Here is a 14,362-nt window from a genome sequence, read left to right as displayed (position 1 = left end):
CATCATCTCTTTTCCTGGTAGGGCTTCCCCCCTCCGCCTTCTCAGCTCCTGAGGCTTCGTTCTGATCGTTTCCTCCCTTTGGTAGAAAATTCCTTCAGTGTCGTCACTTTGAGAGCTGGCCTTTTGCAGCATTTTGCTTATAAAATGTACCCCTTAGTCATTAATCTCAAATGAGAACAAGGCAAGTCTGTTATATAGTAATATGTAACGAATTGTGGTATGAACAAAGAATGCATTTAACCTGTACGCTTGCATAAAACGGTCCTTCTTTGGGTCAGTTTTGTACACAGCATTCCTCCTGTGAGGGTGCTTTGGGTAAATCAAGAAACTAAGGTTTTGATTTGTGAAATTAAGAGAAAGACAGGAATATCACTGCTTGGTAGGCAGAACTAAAAACAAAACTAGTAATAACTGTAGTTTGGCAGTAAAATGATTGACTGATTTAAAAAAAAATAATAAAATCCAGTGGAAAGCATTTGTGCAGTGTCAAAACTAAGGTTATCTATTATAACTCTGCTATAGTTTCATATAAAATTAGCAAAAACCCTCTCGTACCACACATCTTTAAATAGCCTTGCCTTTGCATGCGCATACATTCCTTACTGTTTCTCAGAGCATTTATTTATTGACGGGGTCTTTGTAAAGGCAAGAGAATTGGATTATATATTATGCTAAAGACATTCCCATATTACTGTTGTTGCACTGTACTGCTTAAGGTCCCAGTAAGAATTTTAATTTTGTGTATGTTTTTAAGAAACATTCTTTATTTTCAGGTAACAGTTTGGAAAAGTAGGTGGGTTTTTTGTTTTTTTTTTTACTTCTGGCAATCCAGACTATTCAGGATGACCTAAGGAGAAATGCTATTTGAAAATTCAACTTCATGCTTAGCCTTTTCCATTTGTGTTTTCCTTTATTTCTGCAGAAAGCGGATGCACAAAGATAGTTTCTGTGGGTTTAGGAAACAGGTGATTGCACACAAAGCCCTGTGTTTATATGCACTGTGCTGTTTTGATTTTTAATTAATGGTGCTTTTTGAAAACTTCAAAGTAGGTCAGTAGAGGGGTGAGCTCAGATGGTGTTTGATGTCAGCAAGTAAAAATGGAAGAGGGTCGTCTGCCCCTTATTGTGTGTTGTGAGGGGTGAGGGATTGTATCTATTTATTTGAAATTTTCTTAGTTGGTCTTCAAATGACTGAAAAAAAATAAAAAATAGGAAAATGCTATCTAATCAAAGCTTCTCAGTCAACTAATGACGTCAAGCAGTAACCTTCTCTTTCTCACCATATTTCCTTTGGACTATAAACTATTTAATACAGCTCAAAATTACCTCATCCATCATAGCAATGTAGCCCTTTTCTGTGTTTCGCTACATAGTGGGTTTATCAGTGCTGGGCATGGGAAGGAGGTGAAGAATAATATCCTCTTTAATTGAATGTGCAGATTGGAATGTGGGGAGGAGGAACGGCCCGTGTTGGCGTCCGGCCAGCACCCTGGGTCATCGGCCTCCTGCTAATGAAAAATGCTCTAATGACTGCACTTACCAGGTCCCAGGATATGAAATACACGTGTTCGGTATTGTACTTGTGTCTAACGTGGATTTTGAGCAATGGCAGTAACTTAACACAGGGACACGACCTGCGTAGGGTCTTACTCTGTGCTGACTTGACTGCTGTGTGTGAGAAAGATGAGCTCCGCTTGAGTGCGTTGGGGGTGAGAGCGGGTGTTGGGCCTTATCATGGAGAAATAAAAGCACTTCTTACCTTGTGGTGATTTGTTCATACGACCTTGCTGTTAGAAAGAATAATTTTGCCTTCTGATGTTATTTCTAGCAGCACATCACTTTTTCCTGCTCTTTCCCATAAAAGTAATGATGCTACTTAGGATATTCAGAGGTGACCTCATGTGCACAGGTGTAATTTTACTTTCAGGTTTTGTAAAGAACAGTGTGGCATCACTTTTCTAACAGGAAAGCTGGTAATTGTCAAATATTTAAAAATTAGCAGTGAAATTGCAGTTGGCAAGTCCTTGCAGTAGCAATATTCTATTTTTTTTCTTGTTGCTTATGCTAGTCTAGAACATGAGTGTCATAGGTTTGTTTTTTCCTCAGAGTATGGTGGCATGGGCTTGGACTTCTCCTATAACATTGCAGTGGCAGAAGAGCTGGGAAATATCCGCTGTGGAGGTATTCCTATGGCTATTGGAGTGCAAGCTGGCATGACTACTCCTGCTCTTACAAGGTAATTTTGTTTGTAATTAAGTTTGATTTAGCCTAGAACCCAAATCGTCACGTGTTCAGGCTTAAAACCCAATCTGTATAAGAGTAAGAAAAAACATTACTGTGCAGATTTATTGTCTAGTTGCTCTCCACTAAAGGTTGAGGAAGGAACCTACTCTCTAACTCTCTCAGGCAGTTTAGTTTAGGGCAGAAAATATATCTCTTTTTAATGTTCGAATATTATATATTTAAACATAAGCCTTCTTCAGTAGTAGACGATATGTTTACAAACACAGAACCTTGGTGCCAAAACCAATAAAATAATTTTAATTCCAGAATCCCCCTATTCATGTTTGTGTCTTTTCTTAGCCAGATTATCCCAGTGCAATCATACTAGGGATGCATTTACTTTTAATAATTAGGATCAATCTAATTCTATTTTATAATTTACTTGGTTTTTTCCAGCTTTACAAGGTGCTCCTCACTGACTGTGACTTTTCAGAAATAATGGTCAATATTGGTGTCATTCCTAAAGTTGTAGCACATCTATCATGCTTCCTAAATATGCCCATTCCAGGCAATTACTCATCTTGCTGCTTCTCATCTGCTTGTGTCAGTGTTCCCCTTTTATCGCTTGCTGTCATTCAGGCTCTTGCACTTTCTGAATCTGTTTTGGTTTTGGTTTTTTGTCCCTCAATAAAAGTGGCAGTAACCAACTTCTTCTTCATGTAGTAGTTTCACGGATGTTCAGCATCAAAACAGCAGCTTCCAAAACTAGAGGGAGGCAGCAAGCTGGTCCAGCAGTTTGCCCCTGGAATATGGATACACCTAAAACTCTGGAAGGTGGTGGTGGGGATTAAATTCAAATAATGATGAGGAAGTCAGGAATTTCTCTGCGTGAAACAGATATACAAGAGGGGAATTTCTGCACAGAAGGGCAATCATTCTAAAAGTTTTCTTCTCCTTTGTGTAATACACCAAAAGTTTGCTGAAAGCATGGAGTTCAGTATGTCTGTTGCAACAGTAGCTTGGTTATAGTCCAACTGAGAACAAAACTAGTATTTTAAAAGACTTCAGAGATTAGTACCTTGCCCTGTGATAGCCTTTTATTCCCAGGGTTTTTTTTAAAAAAAATATATATCTGTGGGTGAAAGAGGACAGGATTTTGTTCCATTGCAGTTTTTTGGCCTTCTGTTACTCTGTTCTGCTGTAGTGAAGCAACATACATTTGTGCTACTGAAATCCCAAAGTGGATGTTCTTGGAAAGTAAATGTGAAAATGTCATTAACATGATGAAATCTGTAGTTGGATTTGCATCTGTATTAGTGAATTTTTCCTCCACTGTTGAGTCCATTCCACTGACTAGTTATACAGTACAGTGTCCCACTCTTAAGATGTGAAAGTGAAACTTGGTAATGAAAAGAGAAAGCTGGTTGCTACAGGAAATTTTGCAGCTTTACTTTATGCAGTATAGTGAGAGGGCTGACTGCTTGTCCTGGGTCATGGATTCAAATTGCATTCACAATCTGGATGGTTTCTTTAAATGTATCTGTGTACTGTGGTGATCCTAAACAAGTTCGAAGAAGTAATCCAAATTTTGCATCTTAACTATGCATTGTTACACGTGATGCATCAGTGATGCACAAAGTAAACAGTAATATGGGAATCAACCATCATCCACTAAAAAACTTTTTAAAAAAGGCTGGAGCCCTTTGTCCACTTTCCTACCTTTGGGCTTTATTCAGCATTCATCAAGCATGTATTGAGTGCACCTGCAAACCAGCTCAGTGAATGTGATACGTCATGAAGATGCTCTTCCACTATAAATTAGAGATGTTCCCTCAATTAGATATATAGACAGCGTGGTAGTTTGAACAGATGGATGCATTTATGCACATGCACACACACACACAGAGCTTGTTAAATGTTCGTACTTCGGAAAAATAAAGTCTTAAAAGATCTAGAGTCAGGGTGCCTCCTGGTGCTGTTTCTGCAACTTCCATAGATTACTTGCTTCAGTGACAAGCTGTTGCCAGGCTTAGTTTGTGAAGATCTTTGAGACATTTAGTTAAATGGGAAGTACATTGTAGTAACAGTTTTAATCATATAAATAATGAATTTTGAAAATGTTACCTGTATCCGTTTGCCTGTTCACAGTTCCTGGCCCTTTTTACTTCTTTCTTTATAATTTTTTTTTTCCCCCGACCTTCAGAAAGTTATATTCATGGTCATACTTGGAAGCAACCCTGCAGATTTTGATTTATATGCATGTCTATTGTGCAGACAAATATAGGAAAAAACAGTTTTGTTTCACTTGAAGATGCCCAGATGCTCCATTTTTTCCCCAAATTCCTCTAAGTGAAGCTGTAGCACTTTCTAAATTTGAGAACTAAATGCAAAATGTTTTGTCAGCAGTGATCTGACCTTTGATGTACCTAGTTCTGAACATAACTCTCTGTCAGGTCTTTCAAATGCGTTCAGATATAATACATCATGTGCTTTCATGCTTACAAGTAGAGTGGGAAAAGCACGTCTCAGCTGAGGCAGTAAATGAGATACATTTCCCTGAGCTTATAGACAAACCTATAGGGTGACACATCCATAGTGGTACCAGATCAGTGTAGAGCTCCTTTATCTTGGCAGTAGGTAGTAAACTTTTCTTTTCTTTTTTTTTTTTTTTTCCTATTATTTATAGGAAAACAGTAAGAATAATTATGATTATTTAGTGGGAGGAGAGTGCTTCTCTATTTCATCAACTTACTCGTCACAGATTCTTTCTCCACCCTGAACAGCAGCGTATCTGAGAATTAATGTTGAAAAAAGTTAGGTTTACTATCTCTCTTCCCGTTTGCTTTAAAGGAGAGAAGCTGCAGCTGACAATCGGAACAGCAGTTTTGAAAAGCAGAATCATCCACTTGATCAGCTGGGAAAAGGGTGAAAATGGGAAGAGACCATTCAAGAGCTGAGTGGCGTTCCCACTGGCATAGCGTAGGGGAAGCTTGGTTTTGTGCTTTTTCAAGAACAGACATACTGAGTTGTCTTGCTGTCACATTTGGTACTTAATTTGTATAGTGCACATAAGGTAGGTCAGGTCTTGCCCTGAGCCAGAGCAGAGACAGGTGCGGCTTTCAACATATCGTTTAAAAAAGTATCATTAAGCATTGCTGTCGTGACGGCTAGTTGTGTTGCATCCATAGCCAGGTGTGCTGCTTTGTGGTTTTGAATACCTGTGAGGGTCTCACCTGGCCTGAGCAATATGGTGGGGCAATATGACATCAGGCAGCTGCTTCTGAACTAACTTTCCTCATAACAGCTTCACACTGTTGCTGTACCTTTGAGGTTTCTCCAGCTCCTGGTGACAGCCTGGCCGTGCTACGGTGGCAGGTTGTCTGGTGGGCAGCCTTGAGGCCTCCAGCGCTGGTGTGGTAGCAGCAGGACACCAGCCACGTGAGTAGCTGCATGATCTGAAGAGGGTAATCTTTAATCTAACTCCTCTTTTACAATATCTGCATTTTAGTGCAAAATGCATTGCTAAATAAATAGAAGATTGATGTAATCATTCTTAACCAAAACCCTTCAGGTAGTCTTATCTGCATGAGGTAGTCATACCCATCAGGTCATCTCATACAGGCTTCTCATCTGTATTCTTCTCAGAACATAGCAGTAGCTCGAACCGAGCAATTTATTTCATAAAATCTTCAAATAACTGAAGCTTAAAGGCTTGATAAAAACTGGGAGCCAGAGCACTTTTCTTATTCCTTTTTTTCTTATGCTGTCTTTCACAAAAGATAAATAAGTTTTCTAAATGCAGTTTTTTTAAACTCACATGTCGTCTTATCTTGACTGAAATAGAGACTCAAGGAGAGAAAGCTGATTGCAGTGTGGATTCTTTTAAATCCAGATTATGTAAATTACTGAACTTAATGAGGCTTCCATGCTACCCAAGGGTGCTTGCTGCTGTTCACTGTGCATTTCTAACCCTTTCTGTGCCTGTAAAGAGCATCTCTTCCCTTTTGGGTTTTTGTTCCTTCTTTTCCTGTATCTTGAAGATCCAAGGAGTACGCTAAGCTGGACCTGGACATCAGATGGTAGGATGCCTGCGCAGGACTACACTGAAGCAAAAGCGTGGGACATGGCCACTGCATTATTAATAGTCTGAGTCTAAGAGCAAAACACCAAAAAAAAATGGGAGAAATTTACCTTTTCCTAGTACGTAAGAAGGAAAGTGACAGTAGGTCAGAGTTACCCTCTTCTTTGCCCAAAGGAAATCTTTATGTTCCTAGGAAGTCCGTGAGTAAACTATTGTGTCATCTTTGAGATACTGTAGAGTAATGTATAGATCAGATGAGAACTTCTCTTTTTTTTTTTTTTTCCCCTGTGGTGGTGAATAGTGCTCAAATGTGTGAACTCCAGTGCAAGAAAGCTTGAGTTGGTCAAATACTGAGCTGTGTTAGAATTGTCTACAGCTGTTCATATTCAGAATTTCAGTTCGCACTTTATGTTGTATCATACTACTGTATCTGTCAGTTTTACTCAGAACTTTCCTTGCTAATTCACTTAATTCACTTCAGCCCAGCATTTTTTCCCAGAAGCAGTAGAAACAAAAGCGAACAAGATCTGCAGTTCTACCAAGATGATTATCAGCCCAATTAAGTCAGAGTAGTGATGTGCGATAGACATATTTTCATTCAATGTAGCAATCTAACCTGTCAGAAACCAGATTTTTATATATATTTGAGATGAATAAAGGTGACTTCCAATTTCTTACTGGCAGAGCATGTAAACAGAACTACGTGGATCCAGGAAGTGTTCTTACATCTGGATTTTTCCGTGGTTTTATTTTCCTTTTACCCACCGTTTACAAGATTCTATACCATTGTCATTTTTGTGTTTGTATTCATGACGTTCCACCAATGTTACTTATAAAAGGTGGAGGAAGAAAGGATGGACCACTTTCATGCAGCTCTTAATGTGTCAGAATCTCATGCTTGGGACTTCTGGGTTACCCAGCATCAACAAGGAGCTCCGGTTTATTGGCTGGAGACTCCTCTGTGTGTGTATACGTACACACATGCATGAAAATATATTGTAGAGAGATGCTAAGGCTGCATAGTTAATCACATGGGAAACTGTGCTCTGGGGTATGGCCCCAGCCCAGAAAGCAGACATACTCTCGTTTGTCATCAGCCAGAGCATGATCTCATTGCAAACAGAGTTTTCTAATTCCAGAGCTGTTAAACTGGAAAGAAAAGGGTATTGCATTTATGCAACCCTGAGATTTTTCTGGGATGCATTTAGGATGGGTAGAATTTTACAGAGAAAAACATATTTCTAACACAATAGCTAGCTGCTTGCTGAGCTGCCTGTCCTTCCTGCAAGGCGTAGAGACCACTACCTTCTGAAGGTAGTGTTGCCAGAATTTTTTTTTTTAATTGCAAAATAACTTCTGTAGCCTTATATTTGGGAAGAGCTGAACTCTTTTTCTGGAACAAACCAAACAAAGAAAGATATCAAACCAAAAACATTCTTCTGAGGAAAGATCTTGTCATGGGAATCCTCAGTTGAAATAACTAAAGGTTGGCAAAGTTTTAAGCATCAGAAAGCGTTGCCAAAAATCCCTGCTAGCTCCTCTCGTAATCTGGTTTTCATGTTGTTGGTTGGGTTTGGGTTTTTTTGTCTAATGAATGTTCAGCTGGCCGTACTTGATCATGTCCCAAGGAAAAACTAAAAAAAAAAAAGTACACTGCATAACAAACCAGGGGACTTTGTCCCAGTATGCTGGAGGAAGGAGTAAACAGTCCAAGCTTGCTTCTTGTATTTATTTGGGATTGCTGCTGCGATTATCAGCGAGGACAGGACTAGGAATTGAGCTCCCTGTGTGCACAAAGTGTCTGCCAGCTCCCAGTCTGTTCTCTGGCTGTCCCGTGCCCTTTGACTGTTTTGTTTCGGGGTTGGAGTGGAGGGGAAGGGTCAGTGTCTTAGCTAAAATGGCATCACTCCCTTGGAAGTACTGGGACAGTGTTTTAGGAGGAGGTCCCCAGTAAGTGCAGCCTGCTTAGGCAGCCAGTGAGCCTAAGGAGATGAGTGGAGATGCTGACCTGAGAAGCCTTGTACCGAAGAGGAGGCTGGGGAGGAACTTGACTTTCACGGATTTCTGCTCACAGAAGAGACATCTCATGACCCAAGGAATTTTTCAGTCTAGCACAAGAGAGGTTCAAGAACTGGACCATAAGCTCACCATTCACGCCGCAAGACCAAATCAGTGAATGTTAATTAGGACAAAATCAACCGTGAAATGAGGTGGACCATGTTTTGAATCGATGAAAGCAGCTAAATGTTGGAAAAAAAGAGGGTGCTCTTAACTGAATTGAAATCTGGCCAAGCAATTTTTTTGTGTTTAAATGCCATCAACAGTTTGCTGTTTACCTTTTTATTTTTGTAGGGACTAAAAGAACAGCTGGGAAGAAGCATTAATGGGTTTCACTGTGTGATTTAAATGCAGATATAAAATACTAATAATGTAAAAACAGATATTTGCAGAGGGTGGCCATCACATGTCATAACTTTTCAGTCACCACTAAAACCTGGCAAAGAACTGGTGCAAAAATCGGGTGTGCAGAGAGCAGGTCCTCTACTGTTCTGGCTGACTGCAGACTGATGCAGGAGCATTGAGGGGAAACCCCAGGGACCATGTTTGTTTAGTTCTGATAGCTCTCAAAGCAACGGTCATAAAGATCAGATTTGGGCGATCGAGACCACACGTTTCTGTGGGAGTAAGATGCCTGAATACTTGTAAAAACCTTGTTTAAAATCACTGTGACTGCATTTCTGGTGGAGGCTCTGAATCAGAGCTTTGGAGGGTATCTATTCTGCCTTTTGGCTCTGGCACAGGTTTTACCGGGTCATAGGAAAATTGATCACTGTGTGGGTAGAACAAAATTTCTACCTAACTTGTAAATAAAGTTTAGCTTCAAAAGCTTTTAATATCCTACCTTTCTCATTATATTGTTGCAGGTTTGGTTCTGATGAGTTGAAAAAACAGTTCCTCGTACCGACTATAGCTGGAGATTTAGTGGCTTGCTTGGGAATCAGCGAAGCTGGAGCTGGGTCAGATGTCGCAAGTAAGTTAACCTCGCAAATTGCCAATTTTAGACAGTCTGGTATTTTAATGGAAAGAATCTGGTTTCCCTGACCCTTCCCTTTGCCGCTATCATTTATAAGAAATGCAAAGGAAGGAAAGTCTGTTGTGGTAAGGGCAAAAAGTAATATTCCAGGAGCAGTAACGCATGCCTCCAGTGCATCCAAAAGCAATCAAATTGGATGTATTTGTCAGTGAATCAATAGCTATAACCCCATATAGGCTGAGCACAACAGATAAATATGCAGCTGTCATGTTGCCCCTGGATCTCTCCTAGTGTCTGTCCTGCTGCTGCTGCTGCCTCCTCTGGTCTCTCCAAGCTCACCACCGGCAGGGAGGACTCCAGCACCTCCTGTAGTTGCACAGCCACCGTCAGTTGTGCAAATCCACATACATACGTGACAGGAGGTGTGGCCCCTTCAACTGTACTAAAACTTGCACTTCCTTAAAACAGAACTGTCCACTGAACCTGGGCAAATTGCAGACCTAGTCCATTCTGAAAGTGATGGCACCACTTTCACAACCGGTTCCTTGCTCATTCTTACCTCACCTCAGCCCCTTCCAACGTTCCTGTGCAGCAAAAAAGTCTCTGAGCTGGCTGGTGATTGTTTTATTTAGAGCTAATGAAGAATTTGCCATGTCAAATCTATTAGCTTTGTGATTTAGTTACTTTGCATGCAACTATTTTTCTTGGTTTAGTGCAAGAATATGTTTAAGAACATGGACAAATGAAACTATTATTCTGAAGTGCCTGAGGCAGTAGATGATGTGAGCAATTAGATATTGTAGGAAAAGTGAAGTAAAAGATGTCTCATCTGACTGTGAATCGTGGACTTCAAGGAAAAGGAAATGACAAGAAATCACTTCTAAAGGTTTTGTTGTTGGACACAGGATGGCTAAGTTGAATACATTGTGCTCTTACAAATCACTGAGATTTTGTCTTCCTGCAGACAAAATCGCCAAGTTTGACAGAAGGTTTTTGATCAGCAGAGTCCTCTGTCCATCTCCTTGACCAAACTCGTGTTGTTTTCTCAAGACAAATAGATAATTATTCAGTGTTAGAGCAAGGGAGCAGCAGGTAGTTTTCAAGAGAGTTAACAGGGATAATGAAATAAGGGGACTAAATCTTCCTGTGTGATCCACTGCTGTTTCCTTTCCAGATAATTGATTTTGTTCATAAGAAAAAATCCATAATTTGTATAGACTTGTTTTTCATTAAAATGATTTGAAATTTGAATTTTGCTAATGTAGGAAATACAACATCATTTATTTTAATTAATGCCTCTCTAGTTTAATTAGATGATTATCAGAACTTTCGAAATATGATTTTAATTTTTTGATGCACTGTTCCAGCTAATAAGTAACATAAATATTCTTTTAGCTGCATGTTGTTTATCTTCTAGTTTAATTGGTATGATACGCTTGGATTAATACAGTTAAAGAGAAATTTGGAATCAACTAGGATTATCTGATGAACCCAGACTGCAGCTGGGAGGCAGACTGCAGGATAAAATGACAATACTTTTTCACCTGTCATGGAAGATCTGATCCCTGGTATAAATCCAGAAACCAGCTTACAATGGGTAATTAAATGGACAACTTAGACATAAGCAACAGTAGCTGATGTTCTCAGTAGCAGTGGTTTGCATGAGGCGGAGAGAACGTATCATCTCCCAGTGTCCCAGCTTTAAAGTAGACTGAACTGCATGAAACTGCACTTGATACTTCCTTCGGTTTCTCATGCTCTTGGGATGTTTGTCTCTCTTATCTAAGTGAGGTAAAGCATAGCAACTGTTCACATGTGAAGGCTGGAGATGTGCTTTTGCCATGTGAGCCAGTATATTTTAAAGTGAAGAATGATACCGAATAAGGTATGTCTAGCATTATTCTTCTGCCAGTTCCAAAATTACTGAAGGTGATGAGAACACAGAAGAAAAAAAAAGTGTTTCTCTACATAAGAAGTGAAAGGTGCCTGGAATTAATTTGTTTAAAACTCAACAGAACAAAAAGGACTGTGTGTACTAGTCTAATATAAATTTCAACTCAATCTGAAAAAGCAGCAGTCTGCTTTGAAAAGTAGTTGTATATTATACAGAGTATTCAAAACTAGCTCAGAGATGACTTAAGAAGCAGAACAGGCCAGAACAGTTGGTATAGAAAGTGTCTGTCTTTAATTTCAGGATTCTTGGTACCACAAAGCATACACATTTGTGTCAGTTTTAATGATTTCGTCTCATTCTATCTCACTGCTGTTCCAGAATTTATATGATGTTTTGCTGATAGTCTGTGGGGGATGTGTAAGAACACATCATGGAAGACACTTCCTCTTTCTTCAAGTTATGTCATCCAGGCAACTGCACCAAGTAACCCTGTTCATGTCTACCTTTTCAACATAGATATGTTGCCCCATTTCGTATCGGTGGAATCCAGTCTTTCTGCTTTTCTGGGTGTAGGTCATCTTTTTTTAAGCATGAAAACCCAAAATTGCACATGGTGTCTATAATGGCACAAATACTTCTCCAGCCCTAATAGAAATGTTACCTTCTGATATGTAATGTTACACAAGTTCGCTTGCTTGTGAATCCTGTGATGAACTATGGAGATCATCTTCATTAGGGATTTGCTATTGAAACATTGTAAGATACAGCAATCATTCTTACTACTTTGTGCCTAAGTACTTGCCCTATTGAATTTGAAAACTCAAGATCATTTCTTTCTTCCTAGGTGATAGCTCAGTTGTCTGTGTTGGTGATGTCTCCCAAGTTTGTGTCACCAGCAAATTTCATTAGTTTATTCCTATTCTTCTTTTAAAGATCATTAATGGAAATATTCAAGAGGTTTTGTCCAAAGGCTGATATCCAAGGAGGACCTCCAATAATACCCTTCCTGCACATCAGCACTTCCCCTTTTAATGCAACCTGATGCAATTTCCCTTTGGCCAAGTTCCTTACCCACATTTCCACTTCTGTCCTAATTCTTATCTTTTCAAAATTTTAACTCATAGTTACTTAGTGGCATCACTTCTAGTTTGCTTGGGTCCAACAGGATTTTTCCTGGTCTGCTTTTCTCTAGAAAATCCATTTTTGTAATAAACAAATCAGGTTGGTTTTAAATAAGATACCACTGGTAAACTGAATTATCTTTTCTTTCCAAATGTATTCTGAGGCTGTGCAGATTGCCAAACACAACAACCTCTATTTTCACTAACTTTAATTTCTGTACAGTCCTTCCTGTAGATGTTTTGCTTTGTCAGCTGTATTGTGTAATCTCATGTGAAATATTTCTTTAGTTTTGAGGCGTCCTCTATATGCCTCATGTTTTTTCTCATTCTCTCTTCATTTCTGTGTGTGAAACATTTTTGTTTGCCACCTCAATCTTCTTTGATTTTTTTGGTTTTCATCTGCAAAATTTATCTTAGGTTGACCCATGGCACTTTTTGCCGTCTGACCTCCGAACTGTAGCTTACTTTGATGATTAATCTCTTTCCTTGTCTGTAGGCCATCTCCTGTTTTTTGAAGTTATTATTCATTCAGTTAGACTTGAAGCTATTTTATGCAAGTTTTGGGTGGTTTTTTCCTGTGCTGATGATGTAAATTCCAGATACGTGTTCTTCATTTTTTACTTCAAGGATATGTGTTTGTCCTGGTTGAGGTAAAACAGAGCCTATCTTTGATTGTAATATTGACCTTAACAGTTGAAGCCAACTTTGCCTTTTGTCAAATCTACTTAGATGCATGGCTGGACTCAAGAGCACAGTGGAGAAGAAAACTTGAGGCTCAAGCATGTTGTGATTTGAATGATGAAGTGACCATCTCTGGTTGTTTCTATGGCACTAGCTGTATCATATGCCTTTTGACGATGCCCCGTGGCCTTTGCTAGAAGGGGCCCTCACACTGTGCTTTGTGAGTTGTTGAGTTATAGGCACTACAGGGGCAGTGGTGGGGACCTGCCAAAAAAAGAGCTATGGAGCACCCACAGAAGTAGGCTTTTCCCAGAGCTGTGCTCTATCAGGGAGAATAAGTACAGTCAGTTATTCCAAATTATCTTCATAGCCATATCCCTGAGACTGAGTCCGCTTGACTTTAGTAAATTGTTAAGTAGGTTTTCAAAGCCTGCTGTATTTTAAACGTAAAACTTACTTACTGACTTGGTCATCTTTCTTCTAATTAAAGTGAAAGAGAATCAACTCTTCATAAGTTGATGTTAAATAGTCATTTCTCAAGTGTTTGAAGCAAACTGTCAACCATCACATCTGGGAGTACTTGAACATTCTCATTAGTAAGGCATTTATTCTGTAATCTGTATTTGGGTGGTTAGTCCACTGTGACGCCATGCTTGCAAGAACTGTTTACATTTGTAATAACATCACAGTGCTCATTGTTCCTCTGCAGACCTTCCGTGGGACCTCTATCTAATCTCTTCAGTAGCTGTTCCACAACAGAGAGATGTGTGATGTAAGTCACTATGTATGCTCCCATCCTTTTCACAGTACTTCAGTACAGAGTCTTATTTCTTATTCTGGCTCTTGTGTGTCCTTCATTTATTATTTAGTCTCCATGTGTATGATTGTCCAGTGTCTGCGTCCATGTATTATGAGCATCAGTACTTTAGATTCCTTCAGTTTGTTGGCCTTCAGTAGTATACAGATTTCATATCAAGTCCCTTGAACAGATTTGGCATAGTCCTTTCATTGACTGAATAGCTATATGGCTACTGTTTTTATTCACGGTAGTACTATCTGTTTCCCTTGCTGTTTTTCATTATCTGCTTGTAAGTTCCTTTAGCCATAGCTATATCTGATATTCCCTTGTCTTATACCTTGCACAATTTTCTCCCATCATGTTCCCCCAGTTTCTTCATTAACAAGACTTCTTTTCATCCATGCTGTCCTCAGTCCCAGTTTACCTTGTAAGTGAAGATCAGCTACTTGGGTTTGCTTTGGTTTTTTAGAGCCTTTGGGAAGAAGGTTCAAGTGCAGATTGAGGTGGGTGTGTATGAAGGTATAACCAG

The 14,362-nt window shown here is 39.4% G+C and overlaps 1 protein-coding gene across 1 annotated transcript in view; it reads left to right on the top strand.

Annotated features, from left to right (window-relative positions):
- Positions 1 to 14,362, top strand: part of LOC104295600 (probable acyl-CoA dehydrogenase 6) — a 93,246-nt gene that overhangs the window by 55,897 nt on the left and 22,987 nt on the right. Inside the window, exons 3-4 of the mRNA XM_009895370.1 lie at positions 2,107 to 2,236; positions 9,229 to 9,335. Coding sequence (XP_009893672.1) covers positions 2,107 to 2,236; positions 9,229 to 9,335 — 237 coding nt within the window. The remainder of the gene's footprint in view (positions 1 to 2,106; positions 2,237 to 9,228; positions 9,336 to 14,362) is intronic.

This window comes from Charadrius vociferus, unplaced genomic scaffold (assembly GCF_000708025.1).
Source record: "Charadrius vociferus isolate BGI_N301 unplaced genomic scaffold, ASM70802v2 scaffold31, whole genome shotgun sequence".
NCBI lineage: Eukaryota > Metazoa > Chordata > Aves > Charadriiformes > Charadriidae > Charadrius > Charadrius vociferus.
The sequence above is the reverse complement of the archived record's forward strand: the minus strand, read 5'-3'. Positions and strand labels throughout refer to the sequence as shown.